Source organism: Uranotaenia lowii, unplaced genomic scaffold, assembly GCF_029784155.1.
Source record: "Uranotaenia lowii strain MFRU-FL unplaced genomic scaffold, ASM2978415v1 HiC_scaffold_661, whole genome shotgun sequence".
In the NCBI taxonomy this organism is placed as follows: domain Eukaryota; kingdom Metazoa; phylum Arthropoda; class Insecta; order Diptera; family Culicidae; genus Uranotaenia; species Uranotaenia lowii.
The window spans coordinates 1-25,000 of record NW_026598602.1 but is presented as its reverse complement, the minus strand read 5'-3'; the positions used below and the strand labels follow the sequence as shown (position 1 = coordinate 25,000).

Sequence of the window (25,000 nt, the reverse complement as noted above, 5' to 3'; positions counted from 1 at the left end):
TTTCGTCATTCCGGAAGTTCATTCACAATCACATTTCATCCAGTTGATTCGTTGATCCGCACATTAGGTACCCCAATAATAACAGAGCAGAAAAATTAGTGCAAGAAAATCAATTTCCCGTATAATCCCTGAAAATGAAAACCCTTCCCCCTACTCCAAAAAACTGAACCAGCACTCCCGCAGCTGCTTCCACACGCAGTCAATCCGATTCTCTTGGCTACCGACGAAACGCAAATCGGTCAAAATTAGGCTGGGGCGTAATCAGAGCCCCACCACCACGGTTGTCCGGTGAAAACCACTTGGAGAAACTTGCTGGTTTTGGCTAAATTCACTTTTCTGTCCAGATTCAATTGTTGACTCGGCACTTCCGGCAACGCCTTTCACCTTGGTTTTCTTGGAAGCCCTAAATCACAACGGTAAATGAGTAGAAAACCTAGATTTTCCGCGAAGATTTCAAGATGGTTTCGCTTTTTGCACTCCCGACGATGTTGGCTGCACACAAGTAAAAATTTTCGACAATTTTTTTTATTTCTCTTTTGGTATGCGACACTGAAATTAAACGTTCGCATGAAATCGAGCATTAATTCCAAACACCATTTGAAAAAAAAAAATGTTAATTCATATTTTTTCATCAGTAATTTTTACAATTAGTTGATTAGAAAGACAAAGTCCGTAAAAGTAAGCAAAGAAAATAAATTAGTTTATTATTATTTGTTTTGAAAACAAGAAATCGACTAAAATTTAGCTTTAATGGACGATTGATTTGAACAAAACTACATGGCTTTTGCTATACGTTTTCAATAGATATTTTCTATCAGTGTACATAATCAATGAGTGTCATAAGCAGGGGTGCCAGGTGGTTTTGATAAAAATCAGGACACCGCAATGATAAAAATCAGGATTTTTCAGGACACCACTAAATTGATGAAAATAACATGCAGCTATGCTTAGATTGCATAACTAAAGGCGAAATACAGGTGCTGAAGACGCCTAAAGTTATGCAACTACAGCGAGAAAAAACTTGGATAACATCGAAAAACACTATTTAAATATCATTTGAACCAAAGATTATCATCGATTAAACTAGTTTAACTGTTTTGTAGAAGATTTATTTGATTTTCTCACCATTTAACAATAAATTTAGTTAAAGTTTAGATATTTTTCAAAAATCAGAACAAATCAGGACATTTTAAACGTCATTTTTCAAAAATCAGGACAATTCAAGCGTTTTTGAAAAATCAGGACGGCCTCTCAAAAATCAGGACAAATCCTGAAAAATCAGGACACCTGACACCCCTGGTCATAAGCCCTTTTGATTTGCACGGGTCGCGACATTTTCATATGGCTGCGTACTTTTTGAAGGTGTCTGTCAAAAGGCGGGATTTACACCAGGGGTGCCAGGTTCTATTGCCAATAATCAGGACACCGCACAGTGCGAAAAAATCAGTAGTTTAGGACATCACATAATTGAGGGAAATAACATGTATAATAAAAGCGAAATTCAGGTATTGTAGACGCTTCAATTTATGCAACTGAAGCAAGTAGAACCTTGGCTGAACAGCAGCTTATATCGAAAAACATCAATATCATTGAAAATTTTCAATATCATGTAACCCGCAAGAGTATTAGGCCGATGACATAGTGAGTGCGATGCGATGCGAATTGGCGGAAAATTTACGGACGCAGCCTATGCGAACTCGAGCGGCGGAACAAATTGACATCTGCTTCGCCGCGTTGAGTATGTCAGGTTTACGCGATTCACATACATTTTCATCAAATGTGGTTCACCGCATTGAATCGCATTCACCGCATCGCATCGCATCGTATTCACTATGTCATCGGCCTTACCGGTTAAACTTTTCAATTTCAGATTTGTTCCAAATTTTCATCATTAAACCACTGACCATACTGACTGGACACTCGATTTCGTTTTCTGGATAATTTTTACAACAGTACGCAATGTCGATTCCAGAGTGCGCATCGATCGATTTGAAGAAATGCTATCCCAGTTAGGAAATGCCACCCAACTTTAAAAATAAAACACGCAATTTCTACGATAAAATCGGGCTAAACAGGACCATTTTTACTACAGGGCAGTTTTTGTCAAATTTTTCAGGTTCGCCACCTGCCGTCGGTATTGCGAACCTGCAAAATCTGACAACAAAAAATTAGACAGAAAATGGTTGAATTTTTGTTCTAAGTGTCACGTCAGTGTGGTCAGTGATTAAACTATAAATTTAGTCATATTTTAGATATTTTCTTTAAAGTCAGGACAAATCGGGTCATTTTACAAACCTTTTTTTTTAATCAGGACAATAAAATAATAATTATTATTTTACTGATTTAAAAAAAAAAGTTTAAAAAATGTAGATGTTAATTAATATTTTTGTTAATCGTTTGCAGTAGATAATTCAGTTTTGTTTATATTGGTTCATGGTTATCATGGTTCATTCGAATCAAGACAAACTCTAGAATTAATTCAGCGCTTTTGAAGAATCAGGACGGCCTCTCGGAAATCAGGACAAATCCTAAAAAAGCAGGAGACTTGGCACCTTTGATTTACATCGTTAAAGTTCTACACGGAAAATAATAAAAAGGTAAAATTTACCGAGTTAGCAAAGGTGAACGCTCGTGAAAGCCAAAAAGGTAACTTCTACCTCTTCGAGGTGAAACTCACCTCACAGCGAGGTATAATTGACCTGAATCGAGGTGAAAAAAAAGGTACAATTCACCGAGAAAAAAGGTGAATCCAAAAAAGGTAAATCTTACCTCGTAGCGAGGTGAAGTTCACCAGAATTGAGCTCAGTAAAAAAGTATAATTCACCTATAAAAAAAGGTAAATCCAAATAAGATAAAACTTACCTCGTAGCGAGGTGGAATTGACCTGGATTGAGCTAAACAAAACGGTACAATCATCTCGAAAAAAAGAACTATTTGCCGAATCCGTTTATTGAGGTTAAGCTGTTTTGTCGTTCAGAAGGGAAGTTTTGTTGTGTGCCAATATGGAAAAATCGGAACAGAATGGTAAGTGTTTTCTTAGCTATTATTTAGTTGTGCTGGTTCTCATTATAATAATTTGCTTTTGTTTCAGATCAGCCCAGCTTCGAGGTGTATACCACGTCATCCTCCAGATATCATTCCGGAAAAGCCGGACCTGACTGGATAAGTCGCCATTATGGCGCGGAAGAATGCGAAGCCGAATTGCCACGAGCCTGGCGAAAAAAGGACTTACCTCAATATTTTTTTTAACAAGGTGATATATTTAAAAAATAATATAATTGTCCCTATTTGTTTTTAAAATAAAAATAAATTTTTGAATGAATTTTGTTTTCATTTTTATTGAACAAACCAACTAGCATTTACCTTTCAAATCAGTGAATGGGAAAACGATATTATTTACTATTTTGCTAGGTGAATGCGAAAAAGGTAAAATTTACCATTTTGCTAGGTGAATTGAAAAAAGGTAAAATTTACTTTTTTGCTAGGTGAATGAAAAAAAGGTAAAATTTACCTCGAAAGAGGGGTGGAAAAAAATCACCTCGCAAAAAGGTAAATTTTACCTTTTTTTTATTTTCCGTGTATCTTTTTGCACACCCCTGCCGCTGACAGCTGGGAAACGTCAACGGCGCTCCGTCGATAGCATGTACACGGAAAAATTGACTTATTCATAAAATGTATTGCGATTACACTTTCATTATAACTAATCACTTGTTGCTCAAAATTTGTATATCCCCAATTCAATTTTGAGTAATTTTAGATAGTCAATATACAGATGTGAACTAAAACTCGATTATTCAGCTCTGTATAAAAAGTTTGCTGTTGTTGGAAAGCTTTGGACGGGGATGTCAAATCATTAATGTTTTTTAATTTCATTACTTATGTGCTACGTCGGGTCAAATTTTATCGATTTTACGTTCGCAAAAGGTATGTAATTTAAACATTGACCTTCTTTGTTTAACCCTACTTTGTTATTTCAGGAATATTGCCCACACAGTTGCTGCATTTGGGTGTTTCCCATAACCGGCCTTTTCGGCACCCGGAGAAAACCATCCGTTGTGTTTCTGGCCGACTGGATCTTGGAAAATGATTACAGCTGTGATGATTGGTGTTGCTTCAGGGGTTCTAATCTGATTCGAAGCTTTTCCAGATAATTGAACGAGATCATCGGATAGCCCGTGATTTTCGTAAACCAGCTTCCTTACTTCCTTGAAATTGATTGGTGCTTACATTTATTTGTGTTTATTTGCAGGTGCAACAAAAAGCAGAATTTGGAATAAAAGCATGTGAAGAAATCTTGAGGCATTTTTTACGTCGGCAGTTGAAAATCCCCGACAAAAAGAACCACAGAGATAGCAGGAACAATAACCGGATTGAGAAGAACAACATGCAGTTACTAATTTTGAGGTTCCAAACAGCAGTCGAAACCTGACGGTGGGCTCAATTTTAGGAACGAAAGCTAAAAAAAAAAGTGCTGAAGAAAACTCTGCTGCTACAAATGAACTCAAAACAGGAACTGCATCAAAAAAAATGATGCTCCCAGACGATAGTAACAATCCGGTCGCTTACTTGCGAAACCATGCCAAGCTCCATGTCATTACTTTTTAACTTAAAAGTAGTAAAAGGCTTGCGGATAGACAATATCGAATTCAAATACTGTGTCCAAATAGTAAGTATCGATTTTTACTACTAATTGTTGAAAATCTTCTTGATGCCTTTCGCATTTCAGTTTTGTATATAACTTTCATTGAAATTCTTTGAAATAGACATTATTTCAATAACTACCTAGAGTTCAACAGAAATGAAGTAATTGTGTCAACTAAACTTTATATAAATTTGTAACAAATTAATTCTTCTCTAATCACGGAACTGATAATGTCATTTCTTTAGATAAAGTGGTTAAAGTATGTTAAACAATCTAAATTAAGTCTTCATTGTTTTAGAAATTGAATTTCAGTGGAATTTAACTTCATTTTTATACGTTATGTTATTTTTCAGTAACAACATTCCTTGGCATTAATATCGACGAATTGCACACCGTTGCATTTCAGATTCAACAACGGTGTAGTTCAACTTCGGACACGACGGTGGGAGACAACGACATGCTAGAGGCTAAAATCTTTGAAGTAGGAAACTACCATCAAGAATAATTCAGATTTGTAAGATAAATTATCTATTCGTAATTGTTGTTACAATTTACAGGAGCACATTAGTTGGTCCGATTTCACAGCTGTGCTGAGTGGGCAGTCAGAAACCGGTGCTGAGCAGAGTAAATATATCTGGGGAACGGCACGCTGGTTCTCAATTCAATCGGTGTTCTGCTTCCGGCGTTGAATGCCTCACAAGCATCTGTCCATCAGCATTAGGTATACATTTGGTTGACCCAAAGATGGGTGGTTTTCTTGAGCTATCAGTATCCGACGATTTCTTTAACCATAGGCAATGGCACTTTGATCAATTGGCTTTGAGAAAGATGGAAAAACTGTATGTCGATAAGGAGCTGATCAGTGTTGGATTCATCGGACATCCGGATGTAAGGTTCGAGATTTCAATTTTCTGACTAGTCATACCTAAATGTTCTCTTTATCCCGTATAGGAAGTAAAAAGTCCCCAAAATTGCTCCGATCGCTGGCGAACTCAAAATAGGGCAGTACACGCACTGATAGAATGGGCCTTCCTTTTCAATTGTCCCGAGAAAGCCCTGAAAGGTGTGGTTCGAGTCAAATTCGCAAACGATCCCGAAGAACCGAATTACGGATGTTCATCTTCGGAACAATCTCTAGTGCATGCAGTACAAATGTAGACGTTTCCAAGTTGACCTGCACAGCAGGAAACGGCAACCGAATTCATGTAACACTGTGGTGGAAGACAGGTTTTTCCGGACGATTGCCACCAAGGAACCTATACTGACGGCCAAACAGAAGCGAGTCTTCTATTTTGTTTATATTATTGCCTATAATGATGTAAATAAAGAATAATTAATTGTTGAAAATATCCTTTTTTTCCGAAGAAATTCCTCTAACTTTACTTTTGCAGAGAAATTATCAAAATGCATGGGCATCCCCATGTCAAAATATACAGAATTGACTAACTGGCTTTAAAGCTCAAAATGTATAAAAGCTTTTTGCTCACGCTCTGCGTAGAGCGCCCAAACATAAAACTAAGTGGAGACACTTTTCTTGAAACTGTATGGATTTTTATACAGAATAGAGTAACTTTTGTTACCGTGTAAACAAAGCTCCCTTCGCACGCGTCGCACCCAAAAAATTCAATCAAAAAACTGCAACCAAGCGGCTCGCATTCGAGATTGCATTCGTTTCGTTTTTTCGGTCTCCCCGATTTACTCGATTTAATTTTGATTGACTAAACGTATATTAAGGAAAATTTGACCCGGCAGTTATCGTTGAAGCAAACGCACAGGAAGTTGAACAGTAAAACAATCGCAATGGGCGAAAACGATATATCGAAAATGAAGGTAAGTGATTTTTTCTCCAATGCAGGAAATCCAGACGCATCGAGAGGTTATGCGTTAGGGAGTTATGGGAACTTATTTTGTTGTCTAATTTTAGGTCGCTGATCTCAAGAAGGAGCTTAAGAATCGAGGTCTCAGTACCCTTGGAAACAAGAATGAGTTAGTAGATCGACTTCAGGCGGCTATTGTTGGTGAGTTTTTTTTTTAATTTTCCGGTGTCGAAGGGTTGAAAATTGTATGTAACATTTTTTTTTAAGACGGTGTTGATGCTCTTGAGGATACGGCAAATTCGGAAGATCTTCTAGATGACGATGAACTCAATGATGACATCCTCGAGGAAGAAGACGACAAGCTGAAGGACAACACGGCTGAGGAAGATCAGATTTTGAAATCTCCGACTCCCAGTAGTATGGCCTCGAAATCGGAATCTCCGGATCAGCCGAAACTGGACGCTCTGAAGGATGGATTGGAGTTGGAGGAGAAAGGAAAGACTCTTATCCTACCACCGAAAAAGGTGGCCCTGAAGCGAAATATTTCGATTTCGGTGCCAACTCCTGCTGTTGTTACAACGGCCACTGAAACTGTTCTGGCTGATTCCAAGTCAGATTCAGATGGGGGTACCAATAATGGAACCACCCCATCAACCGATGAACCTCAGCGGAAGGTCATCAAGCTGACAGAGCTGTCTGCTCAGGAAAGATTGGAATTGCGTGCTAAAAAGTTTGGTCCACAAAGTGCCGAGGCACAGGACGCTAAACTGCAGGCTCGGGCGGCCAGATTTGGAATCGGTGGAGGGGCAGCGACGACCACAACGGGTTCCGCAGTTAAAACAAGCGACACAAGCAGCCTGGTTTCGGCAGAAGCCCTCAAAAAGCGAGCCGAACGATTCGGTGTTAGCGTTTCCGATAAAATGGTAAAGCTGGAACAGGATGAGAAGCTGATCAAGCGACAGCAACGATTCGGTGGATCGGCCACGGCAAACGCAGTAACGTTGCCAACCACGACGACTACCGGAAAGATTGCCATCACCGCGAGCAGCACTGACGACAGCAGTAGCGCCGCAAGCACAAAACCAGACTATGCCGAAAAGGCTCGCCTTCGGCTGGAACGGTTCAAGAATGCCGCTTAGGACATTATTATCATGTTGTATAAGATTATTTTCATCTTAAAGCTGTTTCCCCCTAACTTTCAAACAAAAGGGAAGCAAAATCCCGGTAGAAGCCTATTTACTCCATACTCTGTAATTACTGCGCATAATCCAAGATTACTCGAGAGGGGTCCAGAATCCTGGCGCCATCAAAGTGTTTGGGAAGCGGCCCCTAATGAAAACTAGCAGCAAATGAATAATCAATCTGTTTTTACTTTCTTTGTATTTACTGGAACAACCTACTAATAATATACGAATAGAAATAACCTACTATCAACAACCTTTTTAGTGAACGAAATTAACAACACATTTGTGTGAAACTCTTCTCATTATATAAGTACACAACAAACTCGTGTGTAGTCTATCCGATGGAAGTACCTACTGTAGTAAGGAATTTTGATTGATTGAAACAAAAACCAATAAAACACAACCAAGTGGATGTAATGGAGTTCTAATTGGTGCCCAAACTCATCCCTTGAATCACTATTTTGAAAACACTAGGACATTTTCACTAAAACATGTCGTTTATTTTGTGTTAGCTTTATTATTCTACCAATTCACTGAAAAAAACATCTCTTAATTATGACTATGATAGCCAGAAGTTTTAAAAAAAAAATATTTTTTCGGTCGAATTATAAAATTATTCGACGCCTGTTAGAAATTTGTTTGTTTTTATTCAGTAAAAACTACATATTTATTTCAAAGAAGACTTGAAACGATAGTTTCACTTTCGTAAAATAGATTTGCTTTGATTGTTTTTTAAATTTTCGTGATGACTGATGTTTTTAAGTAGGTATACACGCAGTGAAAAGATTTTTTATTTCGAAGGAAAGTGCCGCAAAAATAAGGAAAATTTCCTTTGATTTTGGGATCATAAAAATGCCTTTGATTCAAATGCATTTTCTTTTGATTCGAAGGAATGTTTTACTTTGAATCAAAACTTTTTCTTTGTTTTAAATAATGTAATGCTTTTGATTCAAAAGACTTTTCAGTTAATTTAATGAAATTTTTCTTTATTCCAACGATATTTGGGTTTCACTTTAATCCTCATCCGTCCCTGAAGTTTTTACCCGTTACAGTCCCTGGAGAGTCAATTTGACACTCATACTCATGACTAAAACCGCCATATCTCTTGTTTCTCAACCTTTTCTTTCAGAATTTATAGTTTTACCTCGCAATGTAACTCAAATATGTTTCTCAGAAAATATGCACCTCCATCCAACCCTTCAATTTTCCGTTATTCAAAGTCAAAGAAAAAAATCCTAAAAAACATGCTTCGAAAAAGAGACTGTAAGGCCGATGACATAGTGAGTGCGATGCGATGCGAACCGGCGAATGCGATTCAATGCGGCGAACCACATTTGATGAAAATGTATGTGAATCGCTTAAACCTGACAAACTCAACGCGGCAAAGCAGATGTCAATTTGTTCCGCCGCTCGAGTTCGCATTGGCCGCGTTCGCCAATTCGCATCTCATCGCTCTCACTATGTCATCGGCCTAAATCAGCTGCGGAATGCTCAGAGAAAATTTCACTTAGTGTCCAAGAAAGCTGAAGTTAGAAATTATACGTTGGTCATAAGTATATATTTTTTTGGAATTTTTTAAGATTATGACTACAAAAATGTAAAAAAGTGGTGTAAAAATCGTACTTTTAAATCAATGAATCGTCAAAATTGTTTAAGATAAATTTAGATAAATTTTGAAAAGAGGATTGCAATGTTGACGTAATTTGGTACATTTTTGCGTTTTTAGATTTTCAAAATACGAAACAAAGAATTTTTGAAGAATTTTTAAAGAAAGCTGTTTTTCAAATTTTTGTCAATTTCCAATTTCTCAGATTTTCTTGCACTTAAATTCAACTTAGCACGGGATTTTAAGTATACAAACGCAAGATTTCCGTTATAAATTTATATTCACTACACCACCCACTAGAATCTGCGATACGACCAAATTTTTGGTCCAAGATGGCAGTCCTATTATCCCGCGATAGGACCTTAGGCTGACAACCTACTGCTCCCGATTTATTAACTTTTTACGGAATCCGAAAGAAATGACCGACCTGAAACTTTGGAACTTGAAACGTTTTAACCCTTGCACAACCAGGCAAGCTGGCTCAACTTGCTAGAGAAGCTAGCCTCCTCAAGCTTGAAATTCTGGGACTGAGCGAGCTCCGTTGGCCTAACGCTGGAGAACACAAAGACACAGTCCTGGCATGTCCTGCTTTATTCTGGCATACGAGAAGAACACGCTACTCGAGAACGAGGAGTTGGCTTTCTGTTAAGCCCTCAGGCTCATGCGGCCCTCGTTAGATGGGAACCGATAAACGAAAGAATAATCGTAGCCAGATTTAGAACACGGGTTAAAAGTCCAGTGTTAGGCGCCAACTGACGTTGCTGATTTGCGGGAGAAAGAGCAGTTTTACAGTCAACTGAACAGCGTGGTAGAGAAAATTCCAAAGGGTGACATTCAAATCCACTATAAAGGTAACTTCAACGCAAAAATTGGCTCCGACAATCAGGACCTTGAGCACATCATGGAGCGCCATAATCTAGGGCAGGTGAGCAAAAACGGAGAGCTTTTTGTAGAATTTTGTGGCAACAACAACATGGTGAACGGTGGATCGCTCTTTCACCATCGACCAGCACATAAGTGTCGTAACGGGACTTGCTCACTTGAGTATCCCAAGATGGCCGAACAGAAAATCAAATTGACCACATCTGCATCAGACGAAAATGGAAAAGGATCCTTCTTGATGCCCGCAACAAGCGAAGCGCAGACATTGCATCCGACCATCACCTCGTCTTTGGCGAGATACGACTGAGAGTTGCGCGTGTTCAACGGCGCGAGGGGGAAGTTGGGTGTCAAAACGACGTCCGCCGGTTGGAGAATCCAGAGGTGAAAAGGGCATACGTTGAACAGCTAGAATCCCGAGCCTCGGAGCTGCCGACAGACGGATCAGTCGAAGAACAGTAGTGTGGAATCCAGAATGCCTTTATCAAGACGAGCCATGGTACTCTCGGTAAAGTTTGTGGAAGAAGAAGTGAATGGATGTCGGATGAAACTTGGAGGATGGTCGATGATCGGTGAAAGGCGAAAGTCGGAATTGAGCAGGCATGTACCGAGTCAGCCAAAGCAGCCGCCCGCTTACGTTATGCGGAGCTGGAAAAGGCAGTTAAACGAGCTTGTAGACGAGACAAGAGAGCCTGGACAAACTCCCTAGCCGAAGAAGGAGAAAGAGCCGCCGCCAATGGAGATATCCGATTACTTTATGACATTTCTCGCCGCCTTAGTGGTGCAAGGACTAATGCTAGAATACCGCTTAAAAAACCAAGCAGGTCAGTTCTTGACTGATCGAACAGATCAGCTCAAACGATGGACTGAGCACTTCGAACAACTCTTCCGAGTCACAAAAAGCGATGGCCGACAGAACCCGCAGCTCGCAGCGCCAACAGTAAGTCGCATAAATGGCGTCAACGCGGAAGAGCCCTCGCTGGCTGAAATAGAAGCGGCAATCAAAGACATGAAATCCAACAAAGCACCTGCGATCGATTGCATCCTTGTCAGCACAAATGTTGCACCGTCTTTGAGCCGACATATGGGATACTGCGTCAACGAACTGTCAAAAAAACGGAGTTTTCGCGGAACATCATCCGCGCTTGGTGGCCTGGCAACTGGATTTCAAACGTGGAACTTCATCGCCGGTGTCATCAAAACGCGCTAGAAATCGATATATGGGAACGTAAGTGGAGATAGATTGGGCACACGCTGCGAAGAGATGAAAACGAGATTTGCAGAGTGGGGCTTGCGCTTGACTGGAATCCAGATGGGTATCGAAGAAGAGGCAGGCCCAGAAGCTGAAGTCAAGCCGCTGAAATCCGCACGATTGACGCGAACCTTGGCTGGCAGCAAGTGAAGACGCTGGCTCCGAATCGCCAGCAGTGGAAATCTTTTATATCAGCTCTATTGCGTCGATAAAAACTTTGTTTTTGCGGCACGTTCCTTTGAAATAAAAAATCTTTTCGCTGCGTGCAGTAGTGCTTGTTCAATCATATCATCTTTGGCACAGTACACTTTTCAGCGCATTTTCGACACAGAGATTTGATAAATAAAGGGTGATACGGTCAAAAATCGTTGAAATCGTTTATTTAAAAAATCAAAATAAATTTCTTTTTCAAGTTTAATTAGTATAAAATTCAGGAAAAATATTCAGTTAGGCTTCCGCTTTTCCAAATGCGAATTGCCGGGCTTTACGCTTAACCCCTGCGATCAGATTTTGTACAGACACCTTGTCCACCTTCTTCGCCGCAGAAAGCCAGTTTGCCTTGAACTGCTGCTCGTCCTTAGCAGTTTTTTTATCTTCTTTAGGTTCCGCTTGACAATAGCCCAGTATTTCTCAATTGGGCGGAGCTCTGGCGTGTTGGGAGGGTTCTTGTCCTTGGGAACACCTGCACGCTGTTGGCGACGTACCACTCCACGGCCTTTTTACCGTAATGGCAAGATGCCAAATCCGACCAAAACAGTACGAAACAACCGTGTTTGTTCAGGAAAGGCAGCAGACGTTTATTCAAACACTCTTTCACGTAAATTTCTTGGTTGACAGTTCCGGAAGCTATGAAAATGCTGCTTTTCAAGCCACAGGTACAGATGGCTTGCCAAACCAGATATTTCTTCGCGAACTTTGACAGTTTCATGTACTTGAAAATATCTGCTACCTTTCCCCTTCTTTTTGCCGTATAAAACTCCCGTCCTGGAAGCTGCTTGTAGTCGTGTACAGTAGGATTGTTCGATCTTCTGGAAAAGATCGATTCCAAAGATCGATCCAGCTGAACTGTTCCAGGAGCGATCCACCTAAAAAATCGTAGCAAAAGGATCGATCTCTGCAAGATCGATCTTTAAAATTTTGTTTGAGAGGGATGCTGCCTGAAGACTACTTCATGATGATGTAAATAGTGAAAATCATATGTAAAAAATAAATAAATGCTTTCCTCAATACGACATAGTAACAAGTCTAAACTTTAGGAAAGTTAGAAAGGAATAAGTGGTAATATTATAACTTGAATGATAAAAACAATTCAACCATTTCAAGTTAGCTCATTAGATGTTTGCTTATTTGAAAAGCCTACAGATAATTATTTAAGCTGGTGTTTTGAAATACCGTAAGTTCATTCACAGTTCATTCATGGTACAAGGATTACGTATTCAGCCTTCATCTGGAAGGGTAAAGTTCAATTTTTCAAGTATCCAAATTGTTAAATTTTCATTGAGAAAAGAGGCAATATTAAAATATTAATTTAATATACATAATAATTCTAATGTAGATAGAAAAAAAGGATAATTTTTCTGTAAACACTTTTTATTGTGGTCTCATTCAAAACGCTGAAGAGCCTTCTAACAATCAAGCTTCAACCACTGATCATACTGACAGGACACTTAGAACAAAAATTCAATCATTTTTTGGCTAATTTTTTTCGTTAAATTTAGCAGGTTCGCAATACCGACGGCAGGTGGCTAACCTATAATTTTTCCGGTAGAAATGCCCTGTAGGAAAAATGTACCTGTTTTGCACGATTTTGTCGTCTGAATTGCCTGTTTTTTGCGAAAGTCGGGTGGCACTTTCTAACTGGGATAGCATTTCTTCAAATCGATAGATGCGCACTCTGGAATCGATATTGCGTACTATCGATTCCAGAGTGCGTAAATTATCCAAAAACCGAAATCGACTGTCCTGTTAGTATGGTCAGTGCTTCAACTATCAAACTTGAAAGTTTCGATAAGAACTTCATTCTTAACCTGAGTAAATTGCTATGAATGCTTAATTAAACCACATTAAACTTTGAGTGAGCTTTCAAGTGGCACTCTTTGGAACTTTCGATTACTTGAGCATTCGATCAAAAAGCTCTTTAAGAGTATAGAGAATTATTTTTGCACGTAGCCGGGCCGGGAAATAACAGGCAATTTATCTAAAAATGTAGCAAAAACCAGGCAAATCATTTAAATATTCCATTCTATAAATATACGACAAATCTGAGTAAATGCCAGACATGTAAGGGAAACGTGCAGAAAAATTATTTGAAATTGGTATTTTTTTTTATAAAAGATATGCATTATTTGATTCATAACTATTAGAGGCATTCGAAAAAAAAATATTTTAAAGAATCAAGCATTCACAAAACCGTTTTTTTTTTGTAGTTTTTGTTCCATTTAAAAAAAAATCGAATAAATCCGAGCAGGACCGGACTTGTCTCCTATTTTTCATTGAAAAACCGGGCAAATGCTTAATATAAAGGTAAAAAAACGTTATTTTTAAGTTGGTCTCGAACCTAACTATAAGAAGCATGGTAGCACCAATTACGGAAAGCAGTCATTTGGGTGGTGCACGGTGTCAAAATTGCACGAAACTGATTCTGGGAATCTGCGTAGTAAATAGAAAAAAAAACTTCAAAAGATCGAAAGATCGGATCGAAAATAACCGATTTAATCGATTTCTGTAAGGCAAAAGAATCGATCCAAAAAATCGGAAATTTGAATTCAAAAGATCGATCTCGCAAAGATCGATCCAAGATCAACCAATCCTAGTGTACAGCCTCCGGGATCGTGCTTTGACGTCGTATTTTGTTCATCGTCACGATTTGGAGTCATCTTCATTTAAAAGAACAGAATAAAAGTTTAGTTCGGCAACACTGAATAAAAATGAAATAAAATAAATTTCTATGGCAACGTTATATGTATATTTTTGCAACACTAGGCGAAACAGGGCGAAACAAACAAAATAAAATCAGTCATTGATCTATTCTTGTGATCGACAGACGTGTTTGAGTGAATATTCGTAGGAATCACGACACTATGTGGAGGAGATCTACCGCAAACTGTAACGCAAAGCAGGAAGGAATCAGTTAATGATTAATACGTCCAAGACAAATTCTATACTGGCCTGCGGATCCGAGACCGACCAAGCCCGCTTGTCCAGTAGTAACAAGGTCACGATCGACGGCGCCGGTGACGAGCTGGAGATAGTCGAAGTGTTTGTCTATCTCGGCTCACTGGTGATCGCAGCCAATAACACCAGCCGTGAGATCCGGAGGCGAATAATCAGCAGAAGTCGTGCCTACTATGGACTCCACAAGCAACTGCGGTCGAGAAGACTTAGCCCTCGGGACCCAGGAAAGCCCTCGCACATGTACACGACGCTCAATAGACGAACACGGACATATTTTTCAAAGGACTTACGTGTTTCCAGTAGTAATTCTAGTGACTGTTGTTGCAATGTACGCCAATACGGAGAAAAAGACCTATCCGAAATTCGAGTGAGCGTTCAACTAAAATTCTTGTTGTAGAACCAGTGATTTTTTAACTTTGAAAAACGGAATGGAGGTTTGAAACGAAAGATCATCAAAAACTTTAGCCCCATATTTTTGTTTGTTATACTGATTTTTTTTTATTCTTATACTTTAGCTTTACACAGTTTATAGCTTGTTTAAATGTTTGCTTGCTTGTAACCTCCGGTACGTGGTTGCTCTCTAAACTTAGGAAATGGGCTCGTTATACACATTTTCACGACCTCATCATCACTTCCACTCGCGTTCGCTTGCTCGTTCGTTCAGTACCATACGCATACACAATAATTAACTAATCGCACTTAAAACGTTACCGCTAGTCAACTAGCTAGGATCGCTCAGCTCGCTTTCCAGGATTCGACTCTGATTGGTTCGAATGCTTTCCTTCCCAATGGGATGAAAGATTGTAAATGTACAAATGTGTTTCGGAGCGGCCACAATCTATTTTTAGTTTCTCCAGTTGTTGTTGTTACCACCCCCTCGGAAGCCTCCCCGGCCTCGTCCACCGCGCATGTTCCCTCGACCACCGCGGTTGTTACGCACCCAGTCATCGTTCCCGCCATCGAAGTTGTTGCCGCCACCGTTGTTGAAGTTGTTGAAATTGTTTGGTGGTGGTGGGCCGGAGTGGAAGTTTCCGAATGGAGGACCGGCGTTGAAGTTGCCTGGTGGTGGGCCGCCGGGGTTGAAGCTTCCGGGAGGACCGGCGTTGAAGTTCGGTGGAGGTCCTCCGGTGAAGTTGGGTGGTGGTCCAGGCGGTAGATTCGGATTGAAATTGTTGCCGAAAGTATTTGGACCTTGGTTGAAGCTGTTCGGAGGTTGACTGAAGGTATTCGGGGGTCGATTGAAGGTGTTGGACCCTGGACCAGAGCCAAAAGTGTTTGGTCCGGCATTGGGATTAAAGCTTCCGAACGTGTTTGGTCCACCGAAGTTGCCCGGTGGAGGACCCTGATTGAAGTTGAAGCTGGAGGACTGTTGTTTTTGGAAGCCGTTGCCAGGACCATCTCTACTGTTGCTGTCCCTGGTCCGATCTCCACCGAAGCTTTTGGGTTCGTTCAGTTCCTGCTCCCAGGAGTCTCCTCCCAGTCCTCCGGCGTCTGCACCATCGTTGTCGTAGCTGGACCACTTGCCGTTACTGTTATGCTCCGGAGAATGCTGTCTGAAGGCGGGTTCGCTTTTGATGGTGGGGCCGTCTTCCATTTCGTCATCCCAGTTGACGTCGTTATGTTCTGCCCAGTGTCGCATCTCTTGTTCTTGATTGATTATTTCTTGCTCTTTAGCCTTCTCTCGCTCCCGTCCCTTTTTGCTGTTTCTCAGAGCCATTTCGTCTTCTCGCTCGTCAGTGCTGAAGTTGATATTCGGAGGAGGGAAAATGTCTAGCTGCAGCAAGGATGGAATGCCGGCTGTAGGATCAGGAGGCGGTGGAGGAGACCTTCGCTTGATCAGCGATGTCGATGAAAGGAGCGGCTCGGTTGCATCTGGTGGCTCGGAAGGTTCAATACTCGTGGTTGATTTGTTGTAGATGAAGGTAGGATCTATCTCCAGGTTCGCCCGACTGGCGTACTCGTCAACGCCATTCTGTTCCAGGCTAAGCAGATCTAGTTCCGTGATTGGCGGTATGATGTCATGGATTTCCGGGATCAGGCCCATGAGAATGTATTTATGCAGAGCTTCCCGTCCATCCAGGATGGCATTCTCCAAATCGGAACATGCTGAAAATGATGGTAAAGTGTATTTATAAAAGAGTCTGAGTTAGAAAAATAAATTCTGAATCTTGATCATGAGTCGGAGTTTTTAATCTAAATTCTGAAATCTGTTTTTTTTAAACATCTGTTTTTCCCGTTTTCCTGTTTTGATTCCTGGTTCCAAGGTTTCTCGATGGTATACCCCAATTTTAACCGTTTTTCATTTGACGTGCTAGCCTGAACAACTTTTGATTGCATGTTTAGAAATTGATGAAATTTTCAGTAATATTAGTAATTTCATGTTTAAAGGTGTCCACACTATGAAATTGCTCTAACTTTTCAAACCGTTGGGTAGAATTTAATGAAAATTTGGGTGGATTTAGTTCACAGTGCAATGTTTACACTCTGCAAGTTTTAAAGTCCTGTGATCAAAACTCGCGGAAATGGAGTCGAAAGAACAGCTTGTGCGTGATAAAATCTTGCGCATTCATCACGGGAACAGAATCTCTCGCATTGTTCCATCGCTAAAACGTTGGGAATCGCGAATTCCACGGTGTCGCGAGCGACTAAGTGGTTCGAGGAACGGTTGACCACCGATCGGAAGCCCAGAAGTAAAGGAAAAAGTATTCCGTACAACACCAAAAACCACAACCACGTAGTTGGGACCTTCAAACGAAACCCGAACGCCCCTGTTCGGGATGTGACTAAGAAGCTGCACCTAAGCCGAAGTTTTGTCCAGAAGGCCAAAACTAAGGCTGGGCTTCGAACGTTCAAGGTACAAAAGGCCCCTAATCGCGACGAGAAGCAGAACAAATCCGTCAAAACTTGTGCCAGGAAGTTGTACCTCAACATGCTGACGAAAGTTGAATGCTGCATCATGGACGACGAAACATATGTGAAGGCCGACTTCAAACAGATTCCCGGCAACCTGTTTTTCACGGCCAAGGATAAGTTCAGCGTTCCGAAGCATGTCCGCACTCAGAAGATGTCAAAATTTGCGTTCCTGGTTTGGCAAACCATCTGCACGTGCGGGAAGCTGAGTGCACCTTTCGTGACCCAGGACACGATGAATGGACAGGTGTACATGAAAGACTGCCTTCAGAAGCGGCTGCTTCCTCTCCTGAAGGCCCACCACATCCCAACAATCTTCTGGCCGGATTTGGCTTCATGCCACTACTCCAAGGACGTGCTGAAGTGGTATGCGGACATTAAAGTCAATTTCGTGCCCAAAATTTTCAACCCTCCCAAAACTCCGGAGCTCCGCTCCATCGAGAAGTACTGAGCGACTATGAAGCAGCACCTTCTTTGTAGTTAAGACAGTTGAGGAACTGAAGAAAGTATGGGTTGCAAAAATCGGTTGATTCACAGGTTGTGCAGAATCTTATGGCTGGGGTTAAGGCCAAGTTGCGGGCATTTGTGTATGGACTGTAAATAAATTATGAATAAAATGATAACATGAAGTATAATAGTTATTTTTCAATCCCTGAAAATTTTATGACAATTGGATGAAAACACTCATTTTGCGAATCAATTATGTGTGTGGCAATTTCATCTTGGACACCCTTTATATATTTTCCAAAAAAAAGTGCATCGACCAGATTTTTTTAAACGCCAAGTAGGTACCTAACCCATCCAATTAAATTGCACACTATGGACTAACTTTTTTTTTCAAATAATTGGTGTGAAAATTATCAATTATGTTAATATTTGTCACATGGTAGCAATCGATGAGACGAAAAACAACACACACACATTAGTAAACAATTGATAAATGGTACTATGCCAAGTTGGCCCAAGTACTGCCCTAGGCAAAGTCGCGTAAACGCAGCAATTAAAAAAACGTACTATGAAAATTGGAACCGGAGATATCGAAAAGCCAGGAAATACCAGAGATCGTCAGACAGGTGCCCTGGTAGGTCGTTGGTCCGAATCCATTGGGGGCCAAAAGAAGACCGTCGACCTGAAGCCAAACAAGGTCGTCAAATCAGAACCACTGGAAGGCCGTCAAGCCTTATCCTGGTGGAGTTCGTCGAACGGGTGCCATGGAAAGTTGTCGAGTTACAGCAAGGGAGTGAAGATCTTTCCATTCCACTGACCAAAGGGCTTCAACACATTTTCTATCTTTTGAGCCGGTCTTTCAAAATTATTTAGAATGTTATATTTGCCTGAAATTATGACAAATGATGCAGATTGTTTTCCTTCGCTTAGACCTATGGAAATGCTATGGAAAGAAACCATCGATCTAGAAAGCGTTCTATATAAAATAGGCTATTAAGTGTGTCAATCTTTTAGAACCCATTACTGATTGACAGCTTCCACTTATCGTCATCCAAATTTTACATCCTACTAGATTCAAGTTTTTTAACATTATCTCCTAGTACTTCTCTGGAACGTCCAGGCGAGATTTGTCAATAAAAAACTTCTGGTCGTAGATCTGCTTGGTTACTAGAGTGCCCCAGATGACCTGACTTTTTAAAAAGTTATGCGCTGCAGGCTAAAATTGATCCTTGGCGTAGTACAAGATCTCATGCCAAATTTGGGCGAGATCGGATCACGGGAAGAGGTCGCTCAACGAGCCTGAAGTTTGTATGGGATTTTAAGACATTTTGTTCGGAAGAAACATGAAAAACCAGTTTTTCATCAATAACTTTGGTTTCCGTCTGACGATTTCTTTCAAAAACGGGTTTTCTTAAAGCCTAAATTATGAAAAATATTTCATCCGAAGACTGTATTTCGATAAGAGTTAAGATAAGAAAGTTATTAGGCTTCAAAAATGGGCTAACTTTTTTAACGGTGGTATTCAGCACTGTTGATGAGGCGTCAATATGTTCGACCGCCTCGACTCATTAACAGTGATGAATACCGTCCTTAAAAAAGTTAGCCCATTTTTGAAGCCTAATAACTTTCTTATCTTAACTCTTATCGAAGTGCAGTCTTCGGATGAAATATTTTTCATAATCTAAGCTTTAAGAAAACCCGTTTTTGATGGAAATCAGCCGACGGGAACCAAAGTTATTGATGAAAAACTGGTTTTTCATGTTTCTCCCGAACAAAATGTCTCAAAATCCCATTCAAACTTCAGGCTCGTTGAGCGACCCCTTCCCATGATCCGATCTGGTCCAAAATTGGCATGAGATCTTGTACTAGGACTAGAATCAATTTCAGCCTGCAGCGCATAACATTTCACAGGTTTTGAATTTTCCATACAAATTCGGGGCAGTCTATTGGTTACGTTCCAGAGTACAGTCGTTATTTCTAAAAATCTCAATACTTACGTTGCACTGGTATCACTCGATCGTACAAAATGATAGCCGACGGAGCCATTTTACTGCTGGCTGAAACCAGAGTTGTGTCAGCTATATGCGTAATTACATCCTTAATATCCTCAGACGAACTGACGTTGATCGGTTCATCGTATTTACTCGCTTCGTTCCACTGGGCTTGGAAGTTCCGCGGAATGGGTTTACTGTAGGGAATTTTCTTTTCCCGCATTTTATCGTTGAAGTTGGTTACATTTGCAAAATCTAACCCAGGAATCACACCGTTATTGTTCGTTCCCAGACTATCGGCGATATCGATCTTATCTTCCGGTCCCATACCCGGAATCACTACATGATCCTCGAGCTCACATTCGTCCAGACCAGCCAAGCTGGCCGGAAGCGTATTGAGATTGTACTTGTCTCGCATCTGATCACCCGGTCGATTTCTGGTCCAAAACTTAATGGTGTGATCGTTCGACCCGGAACATAGGATGTGTCCAAGCGGATGCCACGCCAAGGTCCAAACTATACTTTCGTGAGCGTTATCGATACCTCCGACCTCCTTGTCAGTTCTGAAATTTAGATTCAAAATAAATTATACGACATTTTAATCGAAAGTAGCTCATACTCACCCCACATTCCAAAACAAAATGGACCCATCGGACCCGCCGGAAGCGAACAAACCCTCGTGAATGGGATGCCAGGACACTGCACTGGCTTCTTTCTTGTGTCCTCGGAATACCTGAACTTCCTCGCTGAGATTACGCAGATCGAATAACTTCAACAGGTGGTCCCTCGAGGCGGTAACCAGCCAGTTGCCATTGTCGTTCCATTTGAGATCCATCACGGTTGACTTGTGAGCATGCCTAAAATGTATCCCCAGAAAAAAAAATGAGACCCCAAATCAACGAGATCGACCTTACAAATGAAAAACTTACAAAGTAGCTAGCGCTTGGCCCGTTTTGGGGTCCCAGAGTTTGATGGGCTGCTGGTTGTCCTTGCTGCCGGAAACGATCAACCCCTTCTGCGGGTGCCAGTGGACGCACTTTACATCGGCTCCGTGACCTGGGTTGACGAAAAGGTTTTACAAGATTTTTCTTACGGTGCCGTATATTATTGAGTTTCTGAGAGGTGGTTATTCCGTACGACTTGAAGGTATTTTTTTGTTTTGGACTACCTATATTCTTTATACTTGAATAATGACAATATCTTGTAAAATAAAATTGGACAATGAACATGCGTTTCATACCAAATCCGTCAGAAATGTATGCCTTAGCTTAAAGAGTTTCTTCACTTCAACTGGCTCTATCCCAATTCAAGTTTAAAATGGTTCTGCAAGTACTAGCTGATCCCGTACAAACTCCGTTTCGCTTTTATTTTCTATTATGTGATGAGTGTATGTGAAAAGTAATTAAGATGCATTTTCACGACAATATTGCATAAAATATTAAACAGTATTTTTGAAAAGCCCGTTAGATAGTATATCAAACTGTTATAGACCGTCTAAAAGAACACCCGAAATCAGGAATAGGTCCTTCGTCCTGTGAAACTCCCGTGTATAAATTTTCGCTCCGATCCAATGCATAGTAACACAATTAGGTATAGAAACAAAATTGATATGAACGATCCCTTTTTCTGTCGTTGGTTCCAAAATCTGAATCCAGGAATGGATTGTTCGTTTTGTAAATCTCCCGTGTATGAACTTTCGTCTCGATTCGATGCAAAGTAACGCAATTTTTGCAGAAATATTGAACAATTAATAGGTATGTTTGATTTATAAAATCAATTGTATGTGCTGTGAACCTCCCATGTACTTGTTTTCTTTACAATTCGATGTATAACCACGACAATATCGCGAAAACGGTAAATATTTCATATGGATGACCCCTTTTTCCGATCCACAGTCCAAAATTTGACATCTGAAATTAATTACTCTTTCCTTAAAACTCCCATGTACAAATTTTCATCACAATCCAATGTGTATTAGCGAATGATCGTGGGGATAAATAAACCAATTGGTTTAAAATCCCTTTGAAAAAGAAGTTAATGATTCATATGGCCGACCCTAGCCCGAAGTTAGATAGTTAAAATCAATTGCTCGCCCTTGAAAACACCAATGTGCAAGTCCGATGAACAATAATGTCAATATTGCCTAAACAGTATTTGCCTTGTATGGACGATCCCCTTCAACATCTGAGAACATTTTTCAACATTCCTGGTCCTAATATGAACTCATGCTAAATTCTAGCTCTCGAGCTCTTGAGTCTTGAGACGGCTAAGCCTAAACCAAACAAACACACAGAAAATGCTTTTTATATATAGCGGAGAGAAGAGTAATGTGGGCCATGTGGGAACGTGGACCACTCTAAATATCTCAGCTGTTTGTTGAGATAAAAATGTCAATCCAACTATCATCTACGTCGCTTTTCGTAAGCATACGTATATTACTATAGTATGTTGTGAACTAATGCATGCATCATTAACTTCTTCTATTTAACAAGCTAAAAAAATTTACTTTCATAATTAAAAAAGCACCAATTGCATTGGTGGGAAACCGAATGTTCATAACAAAAATATGCTTATTGTCGTGTCCGGTGGATTTGTGTCGTTTAACATTTTTAGTTTTATTTTTCTTCAAAACTGACTTCCAAATTTGTCGATAAACTATGGTTTATTAACTGGCTTTCTTCGTCGTTTTTGTTCGGAAAGCGAGAGCAAGTCTGCTTGGACTACACTACACTCATGAGCAAAAATGTCAGTGTGCCTAATTTTTCTGAATTTGCCTGATTTTTAGAGGCTCAGCCTGACAACCTGGTAAGTCATAGTTTTTCCATGATTTTTGAAAATAAGCCTGATTTTCTATGATTTTTGTGAATGTAATGGAAATAGGTGGTATTGAACTGCATAAGATACCACTGAAGGAGGTCAAAATGTGGAGCGACGATCAAAAAGAAAAAGGTTCCAATTTGACAGAGATTTCCATTACTCTGATGTATCCTGAATTTGATTTCACACGTCTTTAAATTTTGAAAAAAATGTTGGCAACCCTGCTATCACCACCCATCGACTCGGGACTTTAGCCGAGCGCGCACATGGTCTATCGCTTCGGGGTTTCCGCTACTTACGGTCAAATGAAGACCATGTGCGCGCTCGGCTAAAATTTCGAGTCAATGGGGTGTGATCAGTGATGTTAACCTTCCAAAGTTTGTCTGAATCTTCCAGACTTTTTGGATTTTCATCAGACTATTTTTTAAGTTTCCATACTTCCAGACTTCTGGCTTTTCTTCCAGAATTTTGAGTGTGGACATGATTTTTTTTTTCACAAAACAGTAACAATTCAGAATTGTTGTGATAAAATGATACAAAATGGTCCGAATAAGTAATTGTAAATTGAGGAGTTCTATGTTGATGGATGTAAAGCAGGGAATTAGGCATAAAACGTAGTGCTTTCGATAATACCTTTTTGGAGCCATCATGAGTACTTACTATATTTATATGAAATAGTAAATATCTTCTAATTTGTGGAATAAATTTTATTAGTTTTGGAGACGGTTAAGTTAATCAGGTGGGTACAGGTATTCCGGCATCCGTGTATATACCTGGTCAGCTGGCAACTGATTGAACATTCTTAGGCGGCATCCATAAATTACGTAACGCAAAAAATGCACTTTTTTGACCCCCTCCCCCCCGTATGTCACAAATCGTAACGCTTAGACGTACCCCCCTATGAAAATTACGTAACGCTGATAATAACCCCCCCCTCCTCCTCTTACGATTTACTCATGTTTTTAAATACTGATTTTCGAAGGTCAAAAAAAGATGTCAACCTAAATTTTTATAAAGTTCTTTAAAACGGAATTAATATCGATCAGAATCGCTTCTTAGTACTCATTGATGATAATTCTCTGATAAAATAAATTGAATGTCTTATTACAAGTTGCTCTGTGCTCGATTACTTTATTTTGTTCAAAGAGCATAACTTGTTACGCAAAATATAGTCCACTTAGTAATATTCGTCGAAATAATCAAAATTGCATTTTTTAAATCAATTGAGAAAAAATAGTAAAATTTCCGTCTTAAGGTTGAATTGAGTTCATGGGGGTAAATGTACCTAATAATCGGTTTTCCAACGGTTATTTCACGCATATTCAATACACATTTTAAGGAATCTATCTTAGAATCTTATACATGATGAAGCTCATAAATTTTCAGCTGATTTTGGTTTGCTTATCATTCTGCTAAAATTGCATGACATCAAAATAGCTGCGATGAAACTAAAATTTTTAAGGAAAAAATCGTTACGTAACGATGAGCATGCCTCCCCCCCTCCCCTATGTCACAACTCGTAACGATCGAGCTTACTCCCTCCCCCCCCCCCCCCTAGGAGCGTTACGTAATTTATGGATGCCCCCTTATTATAAAGACAGTTATATGAGGAGACACATTTTACCTGTCGGCCACTTATGGGATTCGAACCCAAAAGTTTTCTTGCCGATACCGGGAATCGACCCCAGTAAGCCTGGAATACCAATACCAGACTCACGCCAGCCTATCCGCTAGAACACATCGGCGCTCTTAAATTGATTAGCTCAGACCAGTTTCGAAAAGACGTGAACAGACACCCACGCACGAATATATGTACGTACTTACAGCTTAATAAATCACCTAGCTGAATCAATAGGTACCTATAAAATAAGGTCTCAAACTCAATATTTGCGATTTCACCATAATCGAAAACTATACAGTGCACAATGGGGAAAAAAGTGTACAAACGGTGAAGAAATTCAACATCTTTCGTCCTACATGATCCAAAATTATACTTTCCTTTTGTTAAAATTTCCGGAGAATCGATTGGACATAGTTTCAAATGCCGCACAAGCATACGAACGGAGATATAGGGCCTTTTTAAACCCTTATTCCCCTATATTGTGTAAACATTCCAGAAAAACACTGATTTGAACCAGAGAATTTTAAACGAAAATAGACCTATCGTGCGTAATTTTTTCTAAAGAATCGAATGAAGGCTGTTTTGGCCACCACACGCTTCATAAAATGGAGTTATGGGTGTTTTTACCCTCAATTCCCCTATATTTTTCAATTATTTCTG

The 25,000-nt window shown here is 40.0% G+C and overlaps 2 protein-coding genes and 1 long non-coding RNA gene across 5 annotated transcripts; 2 read left to right on the top strand and 1 right to left on the bottom strand.

Annotated features, from left to right (window-relative positions):
* Positions 1–3,693: 3,693 nt before the first annotated feature.
* LOC129760565 (uncharacterized) lies at positions 3,694–6,221 on the top strand. 3 transcript variants are annotated; one of them, XR_008740362.1, is made up of 7 exons: positions 3,694–3,924; positions 3,978–4,184; positions 4,250–4,666; positions 4,996–5,123; positions 5,200–5,363; positions 5,437–5,530; positions 5,594–6,219. It is a non-coding gene; the product is annotated as an uncharacterized LOC129760565 (long non-coding RNA). The 3 variants fall into 3 exon arrangements; XR_008740363.1 differs by having other exon boundaries at positions 3,694–4,184; positions 5,437–5,535; positions 5,594–6,221; XR_008740361.1 differs by having other exon boundaries at positions 3,694–4,184; positions 5,594–6,218.
* Positions 6,222–6,237: 16 nt separating this feature from the next.
* Positions 6,238–8,055, top strand: LOC129760564 (SAP domain-containing ribonucleoprotein). Its single transcript, XM_055758219.1, has 3 exons — positions 6,238–6,472; positions 6,567–6,660; positions 6,727–8,055. Exons 1-3 carry the CDS (start codon positions 6,443–6,445, stop codon positions 7,596–7,598), a joined length of 996 nt encoding a protein of 331 aa, XP_055614194.1. The 5' UTR covers positions 6,238–6,442; the 3' UTR covers positions 7,599–8,055.
* A 6,971-nt stretch (positions 8,056–15,026) lies between these two features.
* Positions 15,027–20,958, bottom strand: LOC129760566 (uncharacterized; the record flags this gene model as incomplete). The annotated part of the gene is made up of 4 exons (XM_055758222.1): positions 15,027–16,660; positions 19,909–20,465; positions 20,526–20,759; positions 20,832–20,958. Coding segments are annotated over 4 exons (2,180 nt in total), but the record flags the coding sequence as incomplete, so codon positions are not given.
* Positions 20,959–25,000: the final 4,042 nt, after the last annotated feature.

Coding starts and splice junctions, on each gene's coding strand:
- LOC129760564 (XM_055758219.1), top strand. CDS start 6,443: ATGGGCGAAAACGATATATCGAAAATGAAG. Junction 6,473..6,566: donor ACGATATATCGAAAATGAAG/GTAAGTGATTTT, acceptor GTCTAATTTTAG/GTCGCTGATCTCAAGAAGGA. Junction 6,661..6,726: donor ACTTCAGGCGGCTATTGTTG/GTGAGTTTTTTT, acceptor TTTTTTTTTAAG/ACGGTGTTGATGCTCTTGAG.